Here is a 26,598-nt window from a genome sequence, read left to right as displayed (position 1 = left end):
ACCGCTAGACGAAGGAAGTTCCGTAGCTGAGCAGGTATTTGGCCCATCCGGGAACAAACATTGGTCCTTCGAACCGGATGAGGGCCTTGGCTGAAGGATTCGGCATCGCTACAATCGGGACACCAGAGGGGACGCCAAGCCAACCTAAAACTCCATTTTCCATCTTGGAACAATTACGCTTTGTGAAGCGTCGCCATTGCTGAGAGTGATTGAACACAAAGGAGTTTTGTTCATCATCACCCTCGGGACCAAAAGCGAAACTGTTGTGTTTCACAATTTCTTACAGTTTCCTTTTTGTCATTCTGAACAGATCTGGATAATTCCGGCCGGGTTTTCGGTGCATGTAGGACGGTTATCGGTGGCCAACTGGTAATTTCACGGAATACGTTAAGGTGAGGCGCGGCTGTCGTGGTAGATCGCCCCCTCCCTTGGGTTTCAACGCTTGCCATCTCAAGGTTCTTGCCAGGGGCAAGATTGCCGAAATTTGGTTTCGGAGTTTGGATCGTAGCAGGATCGGTGCATGCTAGACGGTTCTGTGGTGCTCAACTCAAGGAAACGGATTTCAAGGGGTGAGGCGCGGCTATCTTGGATCCGATCGCCGCCTCCCTTCGGTTCAACAATTATTACGTTCATCGACTTTTGGCCAGTTGCAATTGGAGCAACTCAGGTGTGCGTTCGACATCAGGTGCATGGTTGACCTGAATATTGCTGTAGAGGAAAAGGCATTGCGACGGTGGTCTACATACTTACACGGTCCGAATCGAAGTTCAACGTGGTGCCTAGGGTTCGATCTACAGCGACGACGCAGTTTGGGTGCCATTTATGCTACGCTCGGTAAGCTACAACATATAGAATCAGTGGTTCCTAAACAACAGTTGGTGAACTTTTAAGAAAATTCAAAGTTTGTGGTCAAATATTTTCGGAAAAATTATTTATGATTTTAATCAAGCTAAAGTGGAAGTTTTTAAAGAATATATGGTTTAAAAGAATTATTCGCAATAATTAATATTGGCGCAATTCCTTGAGAACAAAACTGTTCGTAAGAACAATTGTCTCATTTTCTCGGCTTTTACCTTGCTTTTCTTCACCTTGTTCCTCTTATTGATATTTGTTGATATCTTACTGCATTGGTTTATTTATTGGTTGGTGATCAAGGGACTCCTGAAAAATGCCTACTGTTAAAGCGTCCAAGGATTCAAAGAATCCATCATTGAAGTACTTGATTGTTAAATTAAAGGAAATCCAGTCGTCCTTTTCTGATGTGTGGGAGTTTGTGGAAACATTTCAAGAGGATGCTACTCATGCACAGATTTCAGTTCGGCTTTCTGCAATTGACGATTTATGGGAAAGATTTGGTGAAGTGCTGGTCGATATCAAATCACATGAAGATTTCGTGGCTGATTTAGAGCTTTATGATAAGGAACGAAAGGAGTTCAGTGATCGGTACTATTTCGCAAAATCGTTTCTCATGGACAAGGCTAAGGTTCGTTTGGAGTTTACTGAGCTTGATCATTCCGTTCGTGCTGGTGAATCTAATAATCATGGTGGTTTTGATCATGTTAGACTTCCACAGATCAAGCTGCAGTCTTTCAATGGAAATATTGACGAATGGCTTGGATTTCGCGATCTTTATATCTCTCTTATCCATTGTAAACCAGATTTGCCAGAAGTGGAAAAATTTCACTGCTTGAAAGGTTGTCTCCAAGGTGAACCCAAATCGTTGATTGATCCTCTACAAATAACAAGAGCTAATTACGTAGTTGCATGGGATATCCTTTTAAAGCGGTACAACAACAGCAAACAGCTTAAAAAGAGGCAGGTTCAATCGCTTTTTAAATTATCTTCGGTGAACAAGGAATCCGTAAATGACCTTCTACAACTATTGGAAGGGTTTGAGAGAATAGTCAACACTTTGGATCAGGTATTAGAGGCAAAGGACTACAAGGATCTACTATTGGTTAACTATCTCGTGTCTCTTCTAGACCCGGTGACTCGTAGGAGTTGGGAAGAGGAATCAGCCTCGAAGAAGGAAGACACCTTAGCCGATTTAACTGAGTTTCTGCACAGACGGGTCCGAGTCTTGGAAGCTCTTCCACCAAAGTTGAGTGATAGTAAGGGTGTACCTCCACAAATGTCAGCTAAACAGAGAGTCAGTGTTAGAACATTTCATAATAATGTTAATATGAATGGGTTTAAATGTTTTGCCTGTAATGGTCAGCATCCCTTGCATCAGTGTCAGAAATTTTTAAAATTGTCTGTGTCGGAAAGAGATTCGGTTCTAAAAAATCATTCTTTATGCCGGAACTGTTTCAGAACATCTCATATGGCTCGAGAATGTCAGTCCAAGTTTTCGTGTCGGAATTGTGGAGGTCGCCATCATACTCTGGTGTGTTTTAAGGGCAAGGGCGAAGGCATTTCGGAATCTTCAAGGTCAGGTGAAACTAATAGCACTTCTAAGAGTAATCAGTTGAGAAGGGAAACATCTTGTCAGGTTTCTAATACAGCTTCATCATCATGCTTGACATCGGGTGTCGAGCGCAAAGCTAATGGTCGGGTTCTTCTTGCAACTGCCGTGGTTCTCTTAGAAGATGAAATGGGAAGCAGATATCCAGCTCGAGCGCTGCTTGATTCAGGGTCAGAAAGCAATTTCATGTCAGAAAGGTTGAGTCAGCGTTTGAAGATGAGTCGGAAAAGGGTAGATGTAGCGATACTTGGTATTGGTCGGACATCTACCAGGGTTAAAAACAAGGTTCAAGCAGTGGTGCGATCGAGGGTGAACAATTACTATAAGGAAATGGAGTTTCTGGTTCTACCCAAGGTAACTGTCGATCTGCCAACTGCAACGGTTTCAACGAACGAATGGTCATTCCCAAATGGTATTGAGTTGGCTGATCCATCATTTTTTGAGTCAAGGATGGTGGATTTGGTGTTGGGAATCGAGTCGTTCTTTGATTTCTTCGAATCGGGAAAACGGATTTCCATCGGAGATCAATTACCAACGCTTACAGAGTCAGTTTTCGGTTGGGTCGTTTCTGGAGGTTTATCGCAAGGGACATCAGCACGGATTGCTTGTAATGTTTCAACAACAGAGTCTCTTGAAACGCTTGTCGCTCGGTTTTGGGCTTGTGAGGAGTTAGGTTCGGAAAACTTATACTCACGAGAGGAAAGGCGTTGCGAGGAAGTTTTCCAGAAAACGATACAGAGAGACAGCAATGGAAGGTACACAGTCTCTCTTCCTAAGAACGAGGAGGTTTTCCCTAATTTAGGCGACTCAAGGGAAATAGCGTTAAGGCGCTTGGGCGCAACTGAGCGCAGGTTAGCAAGGAATTCGGAATTGCGGGAGCTGTATACCAAGTTCATGGACGAATATATACAGCTAGGCCACATGAGAGAAGTGGTCGAAACGTCAGATACTAACCGCTGTTTTTTGCCACACCATCCGGTCGAGAAGGAGAGTAGTACGACCACTAAGTTGCGTGTAGTGTTCGACGCCTCATGCAAAACTACAACAGGAATTTCACTAAACGACGGATTATTATCAGGTCCAGTAATCCAGGATGATCTTCGGGCAATTATACTCCGCTGTCGCATGTGTCAGATTATGGTCGTGGCGGACATCGAGAAAATGTTTCGACAAATAAATGTAGCACATGAGGACCGTCCACTTCAGTCAATCTTATGGAGGAACTCACCATCGGAACCAGTTAGAACGTTCGAGCTGAACACGGTAACGTACGGCACCAAACCAGCTCCGTTTTTAGCTACTCGTACCCTGAAGCAGTTGGCATTAGACGAAGCAGAAAGATTTCCCCTGGCATCACGAGTATTTTTGGATGATACGTACATGGACGATGTTGTATCAGGTGCAGACGATGCAACCGCAGCTCTCAAACTGAGAATTCAGTTAGATAAGGCTGCAAAAGCTGGAGGATTTCGGTTACGAAAATTCGCATCAAATTGTGCAGAAGTCCTACAAGGGCTATCACAAGACAGTGTAGCTATTGAAGAGTCTTCAGATGGATCGGAGATAGATCCTTCGATGAAGATACTTGGGCTCACATGGTTACCGAAATCTGATGTCTTCAAGTACAACTTCAACATCCCTGATATTCCAAATTCCACGGTTTTAACAAAACGCAAGGTGCTGTCGGTAATTGCAACGCTTTTCGACCCTTTGGGACTTCTCGGTGCTGCAATAACAACTGCTAAAATATTTATGCAGCAGTTGTGGACGTTACGGAACAGCGACGATCAAAGGTTGGATTGGGATCAGCCATTGCCTCCAACGGTGGGTGAGGATTGGCTGAAATATTACGAACAACTGGTTTCACTCAACAACGTTCGGATCGAGCGGTGCAACATAATTCCAAAGGCCATTCACAAGGAAATTCATTGTTTTTCGGACGCTTCGGAGAAGGCGTATGGTGGTTGCGTCTATTTGAAAAGTGTCAACCCAAATGGAGAGGTTAAGATTTGTTTGTTGTCAGCTAAATCGAGGGTAGCTCCGCTAGCAAGCCAGTCAATTCCACGTTTAGAATTGTGTGGGGCTTTGCTTACTGCTGAACTGTTCAAATTCGTTCAGGAATCCATGAAGCTTGAATGCCCAGTTATCTTCTGGACAGATTCCACATGCGTGTGGCGATGGTTACAGGCTGTTCCATCTACTTGGACTACCTATGTGGCAAATCGAGTTGCCAAAATACAACAACTAACGGAAGGTTTCGAATGGAGACATGTCCCAGGCGTCGACAACCCGGCAGATCTGATTTCTCGGGGCATTCCACCTGCCGAAATTGGTCATACTCGTTTATGGTGGGAAGGTCCAGCCTGGTTAGCGCTAGAAAGGGAAAACTGGCCAGAACGACCAGATAATCACTTAGCAGAGATGAGCGAGGAGGAGAAGCGTCGAACCACAGTAACAGCATTGACAACAAACATTACAGAGCATGGGTCAGATTTCAATCGTTGGTTTTTTAGTTTGTATTCGGATTACACTAAAATGGTCAGATGTACAGCTTACTTGTTAAGGTTTATGAAGCTGTTAAGGTCAAAGCGGCAGGTCAAATTTCAACCTTTTCTACAGGCAGCTGAGATGGATGAAGCTGAAAGAGCTTTAGCGATGTGTGTTCAGAAGGAGTGCTTTGCTGAGGAGTTAAAGGCTTTAGCTAAGGGTGATTTTGTGTCAAGGCAATCGAAACTGAGGTGGTTCAATCCCAAGGTATTCCCTGATGGTTTGTTAAGGATTGGTGGTAGATTGAGCAATTCGACCGAGTCAGAAGCAGCAAAACACCCTATTGTCTTACCTGCACGTCACGATCTTACTCGACTAATCCTAGAACACTTTCACCGCCGATTATTGCACGCAGGTCCTCAGTTACTTTTAGCTACAGTAAGGTTGAAGTTTTGGCCCTTAGGTGGAAGAGGTGTAGCTCGTCAAGTTGTTCAAAAATGCCACACATGCTTCAAGGCTCGCCCGACGCCTATTCAACAGTTCATGGCAGAACTGCCGGTTTCACGCGTAACGGTTTCGCGTGCATTCAGTAAGGCAGGTGTAGATTATTTTGGTCCAATATACATTCGCCCAGCTCCCAGACGTCCAGTAGTTAAGGCATACGTGGCTATTTTTGTATGCATGTCCACTAAAGCAGTACATCTTGAGCTGGTGTCGGACCTATCAACCGAAAGATTTATACAGGCCTTGCGTAGATTTGTCGGAAGAAGAGGAAAATGTGTTGAGCTCTTTTCAGATAACGGTACGAATTTTGTCGGAGCTAGAAATCAAATGTCAGAATTGTTAAGTCTGTTGAAGAGTCAGAATCATCGAGAAAAGTTGTACAAGGAATGTGGTAACGATGGAATTAAGTGGCATTTCAATCCTCCAAGCGCCCCACATTTTGGTGGTTTGTGGGAGGCAGCGGTGCGTTCCGCTAAAAAACATATTTTGAGGGTTATCGGGGAAAACCCTGTTAGTTCAGAAGATTTTACGACGCTTCTCGTTCAGGTCGAAGCTTGTTTAAATTCACGGCCCATTACACCACTTTCAAACGATCCTAATGATTTGGAACCATTGACACCAGGTCATTTTATTATCGGAGAGTCTTTACAGTCCATGCCAGATAGAACCTACGAACAAATACCCGATAACAGACTTGACCAAATGCAACTGATGCAGAAAAATATTCAGTTGATTTGGAAACGCTGGCATAGGGAATATTTATGTCAACTTCAAGCAAGAACGAAAAGATGGAAACCTTCAGTGTTTGTTGAAATTGGTAGACTGGTTATCATCAAAGATGAAAATACTCCCCCATGTAGATGGAAAATGGGCAGAGTTGTAGAGCTTCACCCAGGACAGGATGGTATAACCCGTGTGGTAACACTGAAAACGGAGTCTGGGTTGAAAAAACGACCGGTTGAAAAATTGTGTTTGCTACCAATGTCAGATTCTATTGAGATTACAGATCAGAATGCGTCAGAAATACAGTCGGAATGAAGTGTGTCAGCTACCGGTCAGAAAATTTGAAAGATGTTTGGGTCAAATAACCACGATAAACCTATTCAGATGTTTGTGTCTGATTGTGTAAGAATAATGTCAGATTATGTCAGATTCTAAAGATGGAATACAAGAAAGTATGTGTCTGATTTCAATGTCGAATATATGAAAAGAATTAAGTCAGATGACCACGTAAACATTTAGATCGAAATCCGAAAATAAGTAAATAAGGTTCACCAACTAATTCTTACTATTCATTATTTAATATTTATTCAGAAATACATGTTTGATTTCTGGGTGGGTGAGGATGTTCAGTTTAGGAACCACTGAAAGTGTAGCATAAACCCGAATAACGAAAGGCGGAATAATTGGGAGAGCCAATGGTTCTGCTGATGCTGGAAAACTCACCCATTTACGACTGAGATATCAGCATGTCTTTTGCTCTGCCGTGTACAACAATAGGCGTCATCATCGATGGAGATTCTCGATGATCAGTAATGATGATCCGTATGCCTGATAAGAGCAGGAGTTGCTCTGATAACATTCTCGGAAAACATCGCACACCAACCGAGCCACCTCTCGAGAGTTGCGATCGTCACCACCAGCAATCGATCACCAGTTGAGTCGCACACACGAACCGTACAGGCTGAGCATGCAAGCCCGCATTTTTTAAAGCCACTCCTTCACATTTTAGTTATTTTTTAAGAAATTGTAATTTAAGTTCAAAACCCTAAGTTATAAGTAAAACCCCCCAATTAATTGTTGGCAATCGAACTTCGCGTGTGTATTATTAGCTAAACCGGAAAAATAAAATTCTCCTAAGTTGCTGTCTTGGACGAGAGACAGAACTCGTGCCCTATTGTTCCGTTGGTAGACTGAAGGTCGAACGAGGCAACCGCTAGACGAAGGAAGTTCCGTAGCTGAGCAGGTATTTGGCCCATCCGGGAACAAACAGGGTATGTTGCTAGAATGGCGAACGACTTTCCTGAAAAACAGGTGTTCGCTGCGAATCCGGTCGACACCAAACGAACAGGGGCACAACGAGCGAGTTGGTTAGAACAAGTTATGTCGTGAGATGGAAAACTATGTAAATAAATAAACTGGCCGTTGATAAACATGCTTCGATTTCATTTCCACATCCTGTTCAGTCTAATGCACATTTCCCTGGTTCTTTTTAGATTGGTCTGCACGATGTAAAGCTTCTGTTGTTCAATGGGTCGTTAGAACAATGTTGAAAGTTTCACGATCCGTTCGTTCCCTTGAAACGCTTCAAGTGATTCATCTAAAATATTGAAGTTCTGTTATTTATTTGATATGATCGTTAAGAGGAGATGCACTTAAGCTTATACAAACCATTGATTGTTATAAGCTCTAATAACTACTTCGTTGCTTAGAACCTTCATGTGAAGCTTTTTAAAAAACCCAGTTCGTTTGAAACAAACCTTTGTTGACTGGTTATTTAAAATTTCACAACTCAACCGAGAGTCTGCGGCTGATCTTCATTTATTGGTTGAAAAGTTTAAATGGAGGTACAAAATTTAGTTCCATACATCAAAAACCGAACTGAATTGTCATTTTTATTGAACACGACGATATAACATAATCATATTTCAAAAATGGTTTAATCACCATAATACTAATAGGTGAATTATATCACTATTGTCTGATTTTATTTTTCAAATTCCTAAAAATATGTAACATTTATGAAAAATTTTCCTTAACCAACGCCTCTGCTATTTTCAATAACCGTTTCTGAAGGCAAAAACGACGACGGACCTCCTTAACAAATCGCATCCGCTCGAATGCGACACTTTCGGTGGTAATACATACATCCAAACATGCACGATTGATGAAGATATGCCTGATTTGTTCGCGTATGCGATCTTTGGCGCCTTGTTAGGTTTTCCACTTCATTTGATCAGCTCATGTTAAATTCACTTGTTATGTTCAAAATGGTATTGGGAGGAAATATTATCGTTTGAAAAAGATTAGGTTTTGGTTTGTTTATGTTAAAAACTAACAAATAGAAACGAAAATTTTACACAAAAAATGCCTAATGAATCAGATTCAGTTTAAAGTTGAAATAAAAAATAGAAATAAATCGACAGAATTTCAATTTTGAAACAAAGTATCGATGCTTAATGCGTCCCTGGAATTGAAAATCTTCCCATTCCGGCTTTACGGATGAATGGGGGACTGCAAAAATCCACATTGGATGTTTAAATAATCCCGACACAGACAGATGAGCCTATAGAGAAAGAGAGCTCAAAAACAGGGCACACATTCACATCCAATATCTTCACGTAAACACCCAACGATGATGCCAACGGCCATGGCGCTCTGTCATCGAAAACGATCTGAATGTGACAAAAAAATTAATTCCTTCCAAAAACAAGCTCGTCGTCGTTGCCGTGGTCGTTGTAGGAAAAAAAACCCGATTTAATACACTTAACAGTGGATTGGAGCCTTTCTTACAGATCCAGAACATGTTTGTTTTTATAAATAATAAATTGAATGCGGTGTACAATTCTCATGATTACCCATTTTAGTCCACGATGTTTGCCAAAATCGTCCTTGTAAATGATTTTTGTTAAATGAAAATATCAAACGATAAATGTTAAAAAGGACTTCTAGGACTCAATCAAAGCAATCGAAAGATTCCTTTTAATTCAACCACGGTAAATGAAACGTTCAGATACCGAAATTTCGATAGCAACTATCTTCTTCAGTAAACCTTTTCGAGTTCTATAAAATAACAAGAATTTTCATTACAATCAATAAAAACTGGAAGATAAACTCAGAGCTACGATTTATTTCGAATTAACTACTGAATGAAAAAGAAAATTTATATTGGTAAAAATAAGAAATCATTCATATTCATAGTCAAGTAAAAGTTTTGATTTAAAAAAAATTATAATAAACGAAGTCAAGTTACCTTTCCTGTAATGTTCCTAGCGCGTGTTTGAAAAAAAAAACGCAAAATCTCGAATAGGTTGAATAAAATTCAAAAATGGAAATGAACTTCAAAAACAAATAGCACGTTGAAATTTTCATTTCAATCATTTGCTTCATCGAAACAACATCCTAAAATGTTATTTATTTATAAGCAACCATTGTTCCTGACTACGAAACAAAAAATCGAAAGGCCAGTCTTTGAAGCCTTTTTGTGTATATTACTGTCTTAATACAATACATAATCATGAAAATATTTAAAAATAGTAAATGTACCTATAGACGAGCCCATCCAAAAGAATTCCCATAGTCATTGGAAGGATTTTTTTTTCAAAAACAAAGAAAATTGTGTTAAAATATTGATTTTGTGTTATTATTGCTATTTTTATTTGATTTTATCTCAAACTCGCATCTTTACGCTTAACATTGGTTTTGATCAAAACAAAGAGATTTTTTAAAGATGAAAAGACATTTAGTATGTTTGTTCTTGCGTATAAGCTATAATTTTATTTAAGTTTTTATAATTAGATAAGTCAGCTTTTTGAAAAGCGATTGCAATAATTGATAAGGATTTTTTCTTACTTTACAAGTATCAATAAATAAATAAATAAATAAATAAATAAATAAATAAATAAATAAATAAATAAATAAATAATTAAATAAATAAATAAATAAATAAATAAATAAATAAATAAATTCATCCGGAATCGAATCAATTGAAACATTTCTTTTTTGCTTCTTAGGTGTTTTAGTTGTCTTCAAATCTTGGTTTGATTTTTTGCTGTCATCCCGAGAGTTTTTGCTAGTTCAAACGCTACGTTTCTTAGGTTTGCTCGCATCAATTTCGTTTGATCAGTTCGAGTTTTATCTTCTTCATTTTTTTTTTCGAAAGAAGGCTTTGTTTCAGATACTGACTTTTTCAAATAGCCACGTAGAGTGTTCATGTTGTACATACATCTGAAATAAAATTAAGCTCTTGAAAAAAATTGTTAACATATAAAAATTAAATTGAATTGAACGCTTAAACATTGTAGTCGTGAAAACATTTGTTAAAGAAAACTAAGAACATTGCAACATATTTTATAAATAAAATTTGCAAAAAATAAGTTTTATGTGTTTTTGAACATTGCAAAAAAAATTATTTACTAAAGAAATATTCAAAATAAATGTGCAAGGAATTGGTCCATATATTAGAATCCGATTGCCTTTCAAATGTTGATCAATATTTTTTTAAACCAATGTGTACATCTACTGAAATCAAATTATTATTTGTTTATAAAAACCTATAATATAGATAATAGAGCAACCGATAAGCTATCCGTTCCAATGATGATGATGAAACGAATCAAAATATTTGTCAAAACAAATTAAAAGAATAAACATATTGGTTGTTGTTAAAGAATAACAGCACTCATGATCTCATATTGCAATTCGAAGTGAGCAAGTAGTATCATTGATGTCCTGGTAATAAGTTGTTTCGAAACATAACTAAAATAGATGTTCTCTGAATGATCGCTTTGGAACTGGGGAATAATTTGGTTCATTAATATTGGTTATATCAATAAAATTCTTCAGCAGACTTAATGTAAAACAATAGAACTACTATAAGCAATCAATGTCGGAAATAAAAATCCTTGTAAACTGACAGAACAAATGCTGTTAATATTTGGAACATTACTTTTAACTTAGTTATAAAAAACGACGTAATGTAGTAGGTTAATGTTATGCAAAGAAAGTGCATATGTATTTGATTTGAATTTACACATGGTTCATACCTCTTCTTTTTTTCTGTCTTACAGTCTGTTTATCGATATAAGCTTAAATTGGTCGAAAACGATCGGCTCGACAAACACTTTCGTAGTGACCATATTCTTTACATTTCAAACACTGTTCTTTGATGGCAGGACATTGCTTGTTCCGATGATTCATGAAATTACATCTGGAACAACGACTACGTCTTCCGGAGTTGGGATTATCCCTGGAATAGCTTTGAGATGGCATAGTTTTAGCAGTCGAACTTCTCTGAAACAGGCTTCTTCGTTTCAATCGAGAAACTTCCTTGGATATTGGTTTTCGGCTCACTGCAAACGCACTTCCAGAAGGACCTGCATCGAGGTTAACTGCTTCTTCACGCGTTGCGGCTTGAACAACGACATTGATGTCGTATCCGCAAATCCGCGCCATACGCGCTACTTCCCTATTCGTCATCCCTTTGAGCAATTGTGTTCGAACAAATTTCTGCTGATCCTCATGACTGTAACCGCACAAACGAACTTTCTCGACAAGTCTCGAGTAAAAAGTCACCATCGATTCTTTCCTACCTTGACGCATAACTTGAAACGCCTCATGCGCAGCTGTCGTGTCGGTCATTGAAAGCAAGTGACGCTCAATGTTTTTGACGAAATCATTGTAACAAGATAAAGTCGTCAAGTCTGGCATAAGGTTGAAAGCGTTAACTATGTTTTGCAGTTGCTCACTGAGCGAAATATATAAAAGCTGTGCACGTTGTGTAGGGTCATGCGCGTTACCAAGAGATGCGGCCATAGTAAAATTTTTGATAAAACGACACCAGGACTCCCACATTTTGTTAGCAGGTATATTTTCTGGAAAACGCTTAACTTGGTCCCAACGGATAAGTGAAGGCACGGTTGATGCATTTACGAGGGTCTGTTGCTGTTTCTCAGTCTGATGAAATTCGCTGGGTTGGTTCGGAGGCAATCGGCTTTTTTCAAGTGCAACATTTCGATTTGACGTTGTATGCTGTTGTCCATAGCGATAGGCATCAACAAGGTCAAATAGCAATTTTCCAAATCGATCCATGGAGTTGTGAGAAGCCTGACGTGTTCGGTTTGAAAGTGTTTCCAAAGATGCTGTTCCACCAATCGATGGTACATGCCTACCAGATTCCCCATGCTCTGAGTTGGTCTGAATACTCGGATCCTGATTCTCAATCTCAACTGTTTCCAACACACTATTCAAACAGAAAGATTTACCATCGCTGGAACATTGAGAATCAACTCGTGTTCTGCAGAATATAATTGCATATGATTATAAGAACAACAACTTATTTAAACTTTACTTACAACATGCGACTACCGGATTCGCTACCTATCTCTGATATCATGTCAAACCTGGTGGTCGACATTAGTTCTTCAACATCGTTTTCAGAGGAAGAACTGAATCTATGGGTACGGACATACTTTCCAGGGCTTGTCATGTTGTAGAATTTTTGGAAAAGTCAAGAGCTAGAAGTAAAAAATTCAATGCCTTTGTGAGTATTTTTAGTTTATACCTTACTGAGAAGTAAGGGCTATCTATTTCATATTTGCATAAGTATTTACACACTGTAACCTTTAATTGAAATCGCGATTTTAATTTTCAAATCTAAAATCTGAATTTGAATGACTTAACGATGAGTTTTAAATTTGAACAGTTTGAACTGTGATTCTGAATTGTGAGTCTGTCAAATTATATGAATTCCATTGATGCTGAATTTCGAATCCCAATTCGGAATTGTATATCTATATAAATTAGAAATTTAATTCTGAATCCGTTTCACAATATTAAGTTAAGCAAACAATTGCAAAACAAAACAAAATCACTTTTCTTCTGAATCTGGATAAGAGTTCTGAATCTTATCTAACCTGAAATCTGCATCTTTATTCTGAATTTGAAGTCCTTAGAAACTTAAACCAAAATCTAATTTTGAATCTGAATATTGAATACTAAATCTAAATCTGAATCTGAAACTGCAAATACATATTGATTTCTCTACAATTTCTTAATCACCCATTTTAGTTTCACTTCGTTTTTAGTTTTTTGGAAAATGTAATAAATAAAATAGCTAACTATTGTTTAGAAAATAAAGCCACCGATAAGCTATCCATTCCAAACAATCTTCATAAAACGAATTAAAAATATTTGTCAAAAAAAAAAATCTAAGAATAAACATATTGGTTGATGGTTAAAGAATAGTAGAACTTAAGATCTCGTATTGCATTTCATAGTAAACGACCAACTTTATAATAGCAGTTTTATAAGAGTGTTGGAAATAAGTTGTTTCGAATGGAAACTGTACGAAAATAATAATCCCTTTGGAACTGGGGAAGAATTTGGTTGATTGATATCGGTAGAAATCAACAAAATCTTCAGCCATCAGTTTTGTTGTATTCGACTGATAACAAATTACAGACAAAATAAAAAACCTGGCTTAATTGATAAAGATTTGAAGGAAACTCTCGACCTTAAAGTTGATTTCTTTCTAACTGTCATGATAAAAATGATGCCATAAAATTTTAAAAAAGCTTCTTAAAATAAATCAATAATGAACATAGTTCTAATATGTGATTAGGCCTACTGAGATGAAAGCAATCGAAAAATTCCCTTTAATTCAACCACAGTATAAGATAAGTTCGGATACCGGTTTTTCAACAGTAACTTACTACTTTCTTCAGTAAACGTTTTTGATTGAAATAGCGGTATCTGAGCTTTTCTTTTACCGTGGTTGAATTGAAGAAAATCTTCCGATTACTTTGATTCAGACGATTTAATTTCACATGTAATAAAAATATTACTGTTGAGTGTTAAAACATTAAAAGCTAAGACTGATTCAACCTTACTAAATACATGAAAGCATTTTTTTCTTTTTATGTTCTTTGTATAATCTTTCTGTCCCGCGGTTCGGAATACGTTAAGCATAGAACTGCTGATTAAAATTCAATAAAACTTACCGTTTCAAACTGTATCAGCAAGTCGACTGCAAGTGAAAGTTGACTGGTCTTTTTTCTTCCGGTTACCAATGGCTCAGTCTTAGACGAAGCGGTCCAGCATGCACTGCTTGATGTGGTGTAGAATTGGAGCACGAGTTTCCCCAGCCACTGCCGTTTGAAATCGATACGTAATGCACATTCGTTGATCAGGTTTAAGCCTTGCGATAATACACGGACCAAATCAGATTCAGATCGCGTGGATGCACTTTTCTATCCAGAAATGCGGCCGTTAGATTTTGCGCGAAAAAACATGAAAACGAAAAACACGAAACAACACGATAAAATAAGTTTCTTTAAATTGAGTTTGAATTTCATGCTTGATAATGTAATGTTAAATGATTTCATGTTATTAAAAACCCAAATCTAAATTCTTAAACCTTTTTGAGATTGCATGATATGAGCAATGTATGTGCTAATTTTACAATGTATCATACCGAGTGTTATATCAAATTAAATATTACATGAAATGTTAAGTTCATCTTTATCTTCCGATTATAAATCATCTTATTTTACTGCTGACATAAATATATGTTCACGTTGAAAAATTTAGAAATGATGTTTAACAACGGTTGGTTTGGTCGGTGCCACAAAATAATATCAACAAGCTTTTGCGAACATAAGTGTTGATTAACTTCAATCGATAGGTGCCATTTTCTCCCCAAATATTAATAAAAGTTAGCGACTTACATTTGGTTCTGCTTAGATGCTTCGGCTCTCCGGTTGCATACCTTCCAGGCGTTTATTAGGTGCGGGCAGACCTTGCTTGAGCCTCGAACAATCTTTTCGCCGCACCGTATCATCCTCCCACATCGGGTGGGCTGTTACTTCCACCGTTGAGTACGACAGACCTATCCAGTCCTCCACACTGCTTTCATGCATTGACACTGGACACCACCATTCAATTTTAGCACGCGTGATACAGCTGACAACAGCTGCAATTCCGCGCACTTCAGCGCGCCCGAAGGACGTTCGATGTTCCTGTCCATTCTGTGGACTTTCTCTGGTGCTCCATTCCCTTGTCATCTGTTGGCCAAGCGATTGAGAGGGTATTTCCGCACCGGTGACCCCTTCTCGTACTCCGAACCACCGCATCGATCCTAGGGAAACGAAACTGTCCTCCTGCAGTTGGCTAATCCCACAAAAGGGACTTCGAAAAACGTCTTTGACCACCAGTAGACACGAAAAAAACCGGCAAATGTGTCCTCAGCTGATGAAAGGCGGTGGCCCTATTGAACTTCGGAAGGTTTTCGAATGACTCACCCCTTTAGATCGGCACGAACATGTGACCTCCGGAAGAGGGCGCCGAAACTTGCTTTCCTTGGTTGGCTGCTTGTCCGCCGAAGCACTAGGTAGCGGCGTCTGAATGTGCTTTCAGCCAACAGGGAAGTGGCGAGTTGCCCTCTCGGATATCGGAACCGGAAGTGCACAAGGTCACTGGTGAATCTCGAGAGCTCAAAATAGGCCGATCAAAAAAGGGGTCCTGTCAGAAAAAGAGTTTCCGTTCAGGAATAAATATAACTTTGGTTCCAAGAAATACTCACGGTTTCAATCCCTTTTCCGTAGACCTTGGGCAATTGCCGGTGGCTGTTTTTTTTTCAATTTCGAACAGCTTGTTACTGGTGGCCAATCGGTGGAGCACGGCTAGAAAATACCAACTGTTTAATTAGGTTATGCAGGTGGAGCTGCCAACTGAACAAGATTTGTTTTGTTGTTTTTATTTTCCTTTCCGCACGCCAGATTCCGTTTTCTCAAAGTCGATGCGATTTTCTATACCTTGATTTGTTTCGGTGTTATCTCCTTCTTGCTTCCCAAATAAAATATCTTTCGCTCTAGCATGTATTCATGCATCTGCTTGAAAGAGTGGGTTATTGAAGATGTTTGCAAATCTCGCGTAACATTTCAAAAGGGCAAATCTAGTACTTGATTCGATACGAGAAATACGAGAAACTACTTTTTGCTCATGAAAATCAACCAAAGTGGTGTTTTTTCGAAAAACTGTTTTTGTCAAAAATCGACTTTAAAATTTCAAAAATTGCAAAAGGGGGAGAATTCGGATAATCGAAATTTTAGTTTCGATGCTAAATGACTGAAATGCATTTGGAATTCAAATCATGCATTTTAATATAAATTCGGGACTGAAGGATGGTTTTTGAATTTTAACTGTGACTCAGAATTATAAGTCTGCATCTAATTGGAGTTCTGAATTTTGAATCCCGATTCTAAATTGTAAATATGAATTAAATTCTTTAACAGAGTAAGAAGTAAGAAGCAAACAATTGCAGTAAACAAGTTTTATTTTATTCTGAATCTAGATTCTGAACATGAATACTAAATCTGAATCCTGAATCTGTTATCTGAAATTAAATTTTGAAACTGAGCTTTGTTCCTGATTACAAACCCTCTTATCATACTGCCGATAAAAATGTATGTTCATGCAGCAAAAAATTCGAATGGTTATATAAACAAAACGGTTTTGACTTTCCAATTCAATGATGTATGAAATCTACAAAGAAATTTTTAAAATGTAGGTATGTAAATATAAAACAGTTTATAACAACATACGATTTCAACGACTAATGCAAATGTTACTTTGAACGGAAATTGCGCTCTTAGAAAGTTGTTTCTGTTGTAACAATGTTAGAGAATAATCCTCTCATGATATTATATCAAACTCCCGCCACACACTACACAACTCAATCCAAAGGGCAAATGGATTAGGTCGTCCAGCATTTCATCAGAGTCATGCAGTCGTTTCTTTACTGCCAGCAGACAGCCTGCCTAGCCACGCCAAATCGCGACGCGGCATCCTGAACTCTCATCAACCTGTGAATCCCTGGCAGCGTGATCACGCATCAATCGTCATCAAGGCACCATTGAGCATCCACCCGGACCGCATCCAGATGGAATATTCTAATTCTTTCTAATTTTGCCTCCGTTAGGAGTTGTTAGCAAGCCACAACAACACAGTCAGACACACCTGTTCTAACTGCGCGGTCGTCGGCCGCACCAAAAATGAGCCTCAACTGTAACCACCATTACCACCAGCCACCCGAAGCCTAGTAAGTATTAACTAGGGAAAGGAGTAGCAGTGGCAATTTACGGCCATACAGCGGACCAGGGGCAAACGAGCATCATTCACCCCGACGAGACTAGAGATTTACAGATGTACAGACTATATGACAACATGTTGCATAAGTGATCGCTGTACAGTTTCAGCTTACTGCCCGCAACATTGCCGACATACGCGAGCATGTGATATCTGTCCGAAACATTATAAATCAGGACTGCAAAGCTTGATTGAGACTTGCGAGACGTACAAAGTAGCCTCTCTATCCCCGCGAGCTTAAAGCTCCGTTCATCAAAACCCGTTATAGATTGGGCAACTGATATTGACACAAAATTAAAATAAGTAATCTATTGAAATTATCAACGGATTCGATTAGACTGCACCATTTGAAAATCATTTGAATCTGATTCTGCAGCTACAACTAGAAAAGATAGGAAACAAAAATATAATTCTAAAAACAGAATCTGTAATTTGAAACCCGTTCATTTTAGTATAAAATCATAAAATCTCATGAATTAACCCCATGACATTATAATATGTAGAGGTAAATTCTAAATTCAAATTGAGGCGCTTGGGATCAGAGGGGTAGAGGTGCCTAAATGACAGTTTCGAAAAACGCGCTTCAAAGTTGGGAAGGTGCTCGGGTTCTCATATATTTTTCGAATTCGAGCAGTTTTAATTCACTCAAACAAGTGTTAAAAAATTATAAAAAATCTGAGTTTTGCACCGTTAGGTATACTTAACTCAAAACTGATGATTTTGGCACTTGCACCCCTCTGATCCTGAGGGCCTCAATTATTCTATTTTTTATCAGAAATATGTACATTTGGAATCTTAAACCAGAATTTGAATTCACAACTTCGAATTACAATTCCAAAATCAGATTTGAATCTGATATTATTACTTTAATATTATTTTGAACTGAATGATGATTTTTTAATTTGAACTGTGATTCTGAATTGTGAGTCTGCATTTAAATTTGAATTCTATTTAGATGCTGGTTTTTTGAACCCAAATTAGGAATTATAAAATGTAAATTGAACTTGTATTCCGCGTATGGATTTGAATTCGTTTCACAATGTTTAGTTAAGCGAACAATTGGAGAAATCAAATGTCAAAAGTCTATTACCCGTGTAGCGGTGTAGTTCCTTATCGGGATCGCTTATTTTCAGCAACTGTACGATTGTTATCTAGAAACAATCAATAAAAACCATTATTTTATTGACATTTCATAAACAATTGAATCTTTTTTGTACCATTTAAGCTATGTATGGGAAGCCGAGGATTGAAAGGAAAATTAGGTGATAGGCTAGGGGAATAAATTGATCCAAAATTTGTTTTTTGTTTGGCATGTTATTTTCATCAATTATCAAATATTGATTTTATTTAATCAAAACTGACTTTTAAACGCCATATCATTATAAAAACACAATCTGACTAAAGATTCGAATTTACAACATAAAAGTAAAAAAAAATCAAGAATTAAATTAATTTTAATTTCAAGCTTATCATCATTTGAAGACATCTACTTTAAAATAAGAAATTTTGATAAGTCTTGAATGGTTACAAATTTAAATGTAAAGGTAGGTAAAAAAAATTGCTCACCTGCACAGTGGACTGTGGATGTCTCGTCGCACTGTGCTTGTTCAAGGCGGGTGTCTCGCCACGCCTAAGTGGATGACCAAGTGTCCAAGACAAAATCTCAAAAAGTTATTTATATATAAGCAACCATTGTTCCTGATCTAACTACGAAACAAAGTACATGTGTACATTACTGTCTTAATACGATACATAATCATGGAAATGTTAAAAAAAAGTAAATGTATAGAAGAGCCCATCCAAAAGAATTCGTTTAGTAATTGGAATGATTTCTTTTAAAAGACAATGAAAATTGTGTTAAAATATTGATTTTGTGTCAGTTATTTTTATTTGATTTTATCTCAAACTCTCATCTTTACGCTTAACATTGGTTTTGATTGAAACAAAAAGATTTTTTAAATATGAAAAGACATTTAGTCTGTTTGTTCTTGCGTAAAAGTAATATCAAAAAATTCATCCGGAATCGAATCAATTGAAACATTTCTTTTTTTCTTCTTAGGTGTTTTAGTTGTCTTCAAATCTTGGTTTGATTTGTTGCTGTCATCCAGAGATTTTTTGGTAGCTCGAACGCTACGTTTCTTAGGTTTGCTCGCATCAATTTTCGGTTGATCAGTTTCTGACCCAGTTCGAGTTTTATCTTCTTCATTTTTTTCAAAAGAAGGCTTTGTTTCAGATACTGACTTTTTCAAATAGCCTCGTAGAGTGTTCATGTTGTACATACACCTGAAATAAAATTAAACTCTTGAAAAAGTTCTTTTCGATTCGCTTCGTTTGTGACTTTTTAGAAATTGTAAAAAATAAGACAGCTGACCTATAATTTAGATAATAGAGCAACCGATAAGCTATCCATTCCAAACAATAATTATGAAAAGAATCAAAATATTGGTCAACACAAATTCAAAGAATAAACATATTGGTTGTTGTTAAAGAATAACAGCACTCATGATCTCATATTGCAATTCGAAGTGCGCAAGTAGTATTATTTGAGTCATGGTATTAAGTTGTTTCGAAACTAAACGAAAATAGATGCCCTCTGAATGATTCCTTTGAAACTGGGGAAGAACTTCGTTCTTTGATATTGGTATTAATCAACAAAATTTCAACAAATTCCATGTCGGAAATAAAAATCCTAATAAATTGACAGAATAGATGCTGTAAATATTTGGAACAATACTTTTAAATTAGTTATCATGACTATATATTTTGTATGGTTACATTAAAACGACGTAATGTAACCATACAAAATATATAGTCATGATAATCATAACAATTGCTTTAAATCTTGAAGCTTCAACAGTATTCCTGTAAAGTGTTCGTTATTGAAAACGTGAAAGAAAATGTTTTCTTTTTATGTTCCAAGTAAAATTATCCTGCCATTCGCTTCAGGACGCATAGAGTATAAAACTGCTGATTAATATTGAAAAAAAAAAAAACTTACCGTTTTAAACTATATCCGCCTTGCCAGGTAAATTTTTTGACGTTTCGGAGTTAGGACAAATGTATGGCCGTTTTCAAAAGCTTTCCAAAAGCTCCCTAACTAATCGAAACTTTTCTATGGAGGACATGGTGTCGCTAGTGTTTGCTTAATAACTCCCATCAGCAAGTACAACTGCAAGTGAAAGTTTTTTTTTTTTCTTCCGGTTACCTATAGCACAGCCTTAGATGAAGCAGTCCAGCATGCACCAGTTGTGTTAAATTTTAGAATTACAGAAAATTCCAGAACTATTAAAGTAGAACAGTGGCGGTTGTTGTGTGCTGTGGTGTAGAATTGGTACACGGGTTCCTCCAGCCACTCTTGCGATCAGTACACTGACCAAATCAGATTCTGGTTATCTTGATACTGTATAGAACGGTGGATCTGTAACCTGACGAAAAGCTTTGTACTCTACCTTCTTGACTTCTCGGGTTTATTATTTCGCTCGAAACGCGTGGATGCACTTTCCAAAAATGCGGCCGTTCGATTTCGCGGAAAAAAAAATCTGCAATATTCAATGTAAACAACACGAAAAAATAAATTTCCTTGAATTGAGTTTGAATTACATGCCTGGTGATATAATGTTACATGTTTCCATGTAATTATGTACCAAATCGAAGTTTTGAAATCAGTTATGTGACTTCATAATATGTGATCTAGGGGTGGCAGCCTATTGGTTCATGTCGAATTTCGATGATCGACTAAATACATTTAGTAGATTGGTCCAAAAAACTGACCTGTGTAAAATCTCAATCGGACTTGGTTTAGGGGTGCCTCATAGAGCTCAAACTTAAAATTTTTCGATTCATTTGGAATTTGGATCTTGCATTTAAATATTAATTCGAGGCTTAATGATAATTTTTGAATTTGAACTAAGTCAAGAGCTAGAAGCAAAAAATTCAATGCCTTTGAGAGTATTTTTATTTTAAACCTTACTTAGAAGTAAAGGCTAACTATTTCATATTTGCATAAGTATTTACACACTGTAACCTTAAATTGAATTAGCGAATTTGAATTTCAAATCTAAAATCTGAATTTGAATCTTGTATATGAATGACTTAACGATGAGTTTTGAATTTAAACAGTGAGTCTGCATATAATTTGAATTCCGTTTCACAGTGTTAAGTTAAGCAAAAAATTGCAAAAATAACAACATCGATTTTGTTCTGAATCTGGATCCAGAATCTGAGTTTTGAATTTGAACTCTGAATTCAAATTCAGAACCCGAACGCTTATTATGAATTCCGAATCTGAATTCTGAATATGAGTTCTGAATCTTATCTAATCTGAAATCTGCATCTAAATTCTGAATTTGAAATCTGAAAGTTAATCCTAAACCTAATTTTGAATCTGAATACTGAATCTAAATCTGAATCTGAAACTGCAAACTGATTCTCAACAATTTTTTATTCACCTATTTTAGTTTCGCTTCATTTTTGGCTTTTTGAAAATGGTAAAAAAACAAAATAGCTAACTTTTATTTAGATAATAAAGCAACCGATAAGCTATCCGTTCCAAACAATATTCACAAATCAAATTAAAAATATTTGTAGAAAAAATTCAAAGTATTGCATTTCGTAGTGAACGACCAATTTTATATTAACAGTATTATAAGAGTGCTAACAATAAGTTGTTTCGGATCGAAACTGTACGAAAATAATAATCTCTTTGGAACTGGGGAAGATTTTGGTTGATTGATATTGGTAGAAATCAACAAAATCTTTGAACAAACCTAATGTAAAAGAATTACACTAAGAATCGCTATTCTCATTGTATGACGTTACTAAAAATTCTTGTAAATTGACGTATCTAATATAAGCTGCAAATGTTTGGAACAATACATTCAACGTAGTTATAAAAAAACGACGTAATGTAAACGCACAAATATATTTAAACTCTTAAATAAAATATTTAATTCTACACACTTAGCTGTAGTTTAGATGATTGTTACATTTCAAACCATCTGGACCAATAAAGGTAAAGTTGTATGAGACTGATAACAAATTACAGACAAACTGAAGAACTTGATGTGTGGCTTAATTGATTGAGATTTGAAAGAAATTCTCGACCTTAAAGTTGATTTCTTTCTAACTGTCATGATGAACAAGTGCCATAAAATTATGAAAAAGCTTCTTAAAATGAATCAATAATCAACATGTTTCTAATATATGATATGAGCCTACAGGGTTGAATAATTATACTGAATGAAAGCAATCGAAAGATTCTTTTTAATTCAAGCACAGTATAAGAAAAGTTCATCTGAACTTACTTTTGAAATACCGGTATCTACCGGTATTTCAAAAGTAACTTACTTCGTTTTGGATTGAAATAGCAATATCTGAGCTTTTCTTATACCGTGGTTTAATTAAAGGGAATCTTCCGATTGCTTCGATTCAGAAGTTTATAATATTTTGTGTTAATTTCACATATAATAAAATTATTACTAATAAGTGTTAGAAGAATTTTTCTTCTTTTTATGTTCTATGTATAATCTTTCTGTAACGCGGTTCGGAATGCGTTGAACATAGAACTGTTGATTAAAATTCAATAAAACTTACCGTTTGAAACTGTATCAGCAAGTCGAAAACAACTGAAAGTTGACTGGTCTTTTTTGTTCCGGTTACCAATGGCTCAGTCTTAGACGAAGCGGTCCAGCATGCACTGCTTGATGTGGTGTAGAATTGGAGCACGAGTTTCTCCAGCCACTGCCGTTTGTAATTGATACTTAATGCACTTTCGTTGATCAGGTTTAAGCCTTGGAATAATACACAGACCAAATCAGATTCAGATCGCGTGGATGCACTTTTCTATCCAAAAATGCGGCCGTTAGATTTTGCGCGAAAAAACACGAAAACGAAAAACACGAAAACGAAATAACACGATAAAATAAGTTTCTTTCAATTGAGTTTGAATTTCATGCTTGATAATGTAATGTTAAATGGTTTCATGTTATTAAAAACCCAAATCTAAATTCTTAAACCTTTTTGAGATTGCATGATATGAGCAATGTATGTGCTAATTTTACAATGTATCATACCGAGTGTTATATCAAATTAAATATTACATGAAATCTTAAGTTCATCTTTATCTTCCGATTATAAATCATCTTATTTTACTGCTGACATAAATATATGTTCACGTTGAAAAAATTAGAAATGATGTGTAACAACGGTTGGTTTGGTCGGTGCCACAAAATAATATCAACAAGCTTTTGCGAACATAAGTGTTGATTAACTTCAATCGATAGGTGCCATTTTCTCCCCAAATATTAATAAAAGTTAGCGACTTACATTTGGTTCTGCTTAGATGCTTCGGCTCTCCGGTTGCATACCTTCCAGGCGTTTATTAGGTGCTGGCAGACCTTGCTTGAGCCTCGCCCAATCCCTTCGCCGCACCGTATCATCCTCCCACATCGGGTGGGCTGTTACTTCCGCCGTTGAGTACGACAGACCTATCCAGTCCTCCACACTGCTTTCATGCATTGACACTGGACACCACCATTCACTTTGAGCACGCGTGATATAGCTGACAACAGCTGCAATTCCGCGCACTTCAGCGCGTCCGAAGGACGTTCGATGTTCCTGTCCATTCTGTGGACTTTCTCTGGTGCTCCATTCTCTTGTCATCTGTTGGCCAAGCGATTGAGAGGGTATTTCCGCACCGGTGACCCCTTCTCGTACTCCGAACCACCGCATCGATCCTAGGGAAACGAAACTGTCCTGCAGTTGGCTAATCCCACAAAATGGACTTCGAAAAACGTCTTTGACCACCAGTAGACACGAAAAAAAACCGGCAAATGTGTCCTCAGCTGATGGTAGGCGGTGGCCCTATTGGACTTCGGAAGGTTTTCGAATGACTCACCCCTTTAGATCGGCACGAACATGTGCTCCGGAAGAGGGCGCCGAAACTTGCTTTCCTTGGTTGGCTGCTTGTCCGCCGAAGCACTAGGTAGCGGCGTCTGAATGTGATTTCAGTCAACAGGGAAGTGGCGAGTTGCCCTCTCGGATATCGGAACCGGAAGTGCACAAGGTGGTCACTGGTGAATCTCGAGAGCTTGATCAAAAAAGGGGTCCTGTCAGAAAAAGAGTTTCCGTTCAGGAATAAATATAACTTTGGTTCCAAGAAATACTCACGGTTTCAACGCCTTTTCTGTAGACTTTGGGCAATTGCCTGTCTGGCTGTTTTTTTTTCAATTTCGAACAGCTCGTAACTGGTGGCCAATCGGTGGAGCACGGCTAGAAAATACCAACTGTTTAATTAGGTTATGCAGGTGGAGCTGCCAACTTAACAAGATTTGTTTTGTTGTTTTTATTTTCTTTTCCGCACGCCAGACTCCGTTTTCTCAAAGTCGATGCGATTTTCTATACCTTGGTTTGTTTCGGTGTTATCTCCTTCTTGCTTCCCAAATAAAATAGCTTTCGCTCTAGCATGTATTCATGCTTTTGCTTGAAAGAGTAGGTGATTGAAGATGTTTGCAAATCTCACGTAACATTTCAAAAGGGCAAATCTAATACTTGATTCGATACGAGAAATACGAGAAACCACTTTTTGCTCATGAAAATCAACCAAAGTGGTGTTTTTTTCGAAAAACTGTTTTTGTCAAAAATCGACTTTAAAATTTCAAAAATTACCAAAGAGGGGAAATTCGGATAATCGAAATTTTAATTTTGATGCTGAATGACTGAAATGCATTTAAAAATCAAAACATGCATTTGTGTATGTATGTATGTATGTATGTATGGTTCCCCCATCGGTAGCAAGGTTCAGCCTATGTCTGTGTGGCTTGGCCTTCGAATTGCTTCTCAGGCTTCCACGGCCGATGGTTCGTCGAGGGAAGGCATCCAACCTTCAGAGACCTACAATGGTTGGCAATCCACTCCGCTTGCATTAGTCTCTTGAGATTAACCACAGATGCATTCCCTCTGGAATATTTAGTTATAGGTATAAAGTAAGTTATATATGGAAACAAATCTTACTTGTCGGCAACTATTATGGGATACGATCCCAAAAGTTTTTCTTGCCGATACCGGGAATCGAACCCAGTACGCCTGGGTTACCAGACTCGCGCCAGCCTATCCACTAGACCACATCAGCGCTAAATTTGGAATTCAAATCATGCATTTGACTATAAATTCGGAACAGAATGATGATTTTTGAATTTTAACTGTGACTCTGAATTATAAGTCTGCATCAAATTGGAGTTTTGAATTTTCAATGCCGATTCTAAATTGTAAATATGAATTAAATTCTTAATATGAATTTTGATTCTGTCTGGCTTCCTAATGCGTTAACAGAGTAAAAAGCAAACAATTGCAGGAACCAAATTCAATTTTATTCTCAATCTAGATTCTGAACATGGGTTCTAAATCTGAATCCTGAATCTGTGTTCTGAATTTAAATTTTGAATCTGAATACTGAAGCTGAATGTTGATTCTGAATTCCGAATCAGAATTCTGAATATGGGTTCTGAAAACTGCTTCAAAAATCTGAATTTGAATTCTGTATCAAAATCATAAATATGTATCTTATTTGGAATCTGAATACTGAATCTAAATTCTGATTCTGCAAACACATATTGCTTTCTTGAAAAATGTTTTCATCACTTATGTCGGAATGTAAAGAAACCTTTAAGCTATACAAATTCAAAGAATAAACATATTTTTTTTATTAGGAAACAAAAATAGAACCCAAGATCTCGAATAACGCTAAGAAAAAGTTTTCTTTTCATGTACTAAGTAAAATATTTCTGCCTTGCGGTTCAGGATGCGTAAAGCATAAAACTTCTGATTAATATTGATTGAAATAAACTTACCTTTTAGATCTATAACAGCAAGTAAAACTGCAAGTAAAAGTTGATTGTTCTTGTTCCGGTTACCTGTCACAGTCTTGGACGAAGCGGTCCAGCGTTCACCGATTGAAGTGTTCAAATTTTAGAATAACACAGCGGTTGCTGTGAGCTGTAGTGTAGAATTGGTACAAGAGTTCCTCCAGCTCAGAATGATTTTGTCTCCATATCTGACTTTTAATTCGTCTCAACCTTTAGCTTCACTGGCCAACAATTTGGTGCTGCCGATACATGCAATTTTGTAGTTTACAAAAAGCGAAAGAGATAAAAGAACATACCTCTCATTTCAACTTTTCAACTTTTTTGCAATTATCTGAGTCAGCTTGGCAAGTACCGGGAAGCTTGGCAAAACTCGCATAAGAATAATCAGCTAAATGCAAATATGTATGTAAACCTTGG

At 37.4% G+C, this 26,598-nt stretch overlaps 1 protein-coding gene across 1 annotated transcript; it reads left to right on the top strand.

The window, feature by feature from the left end:
• The first annotated feature begins 1,168 nt into the window (after nucleotides 1–1,168).
• On the top strand, nucleotides 1,169–6,493 carry LOC129752494 (uncharacterized). The gene has a single exon (XM_055748268.1). The coding sequence runs from the start codon at nucleotides 1,169–1,171 to the stop codon at nucleotides 6,491–6,493; it is 5,325 nt and encodes a 1,774-aa protein (XP_055604243.1).
• The last annotated feature ends 20,105 nt before the right edge of the window (nucleotides 6,494–26,598 follow it).

Source organism: Uranotaenia lowii, chromosome 3, assembly GCF_029784155.1.
Source record: "Uranotaenia lowii strain MFRU-FL chromosome 3, ASM2978415v1, whole genome shotgun sequence".
Classification (NCBI taxonomy): domain Eukaryota; kingdom Metazoa; phylum Arthropoda; class Insecta; order Diptera; family Culicidae; genus Uranotaenia; species Uranotaenia lowii.
This window is presented reverse-complemented; position numbering and strand designations above follow the sequence as displayed.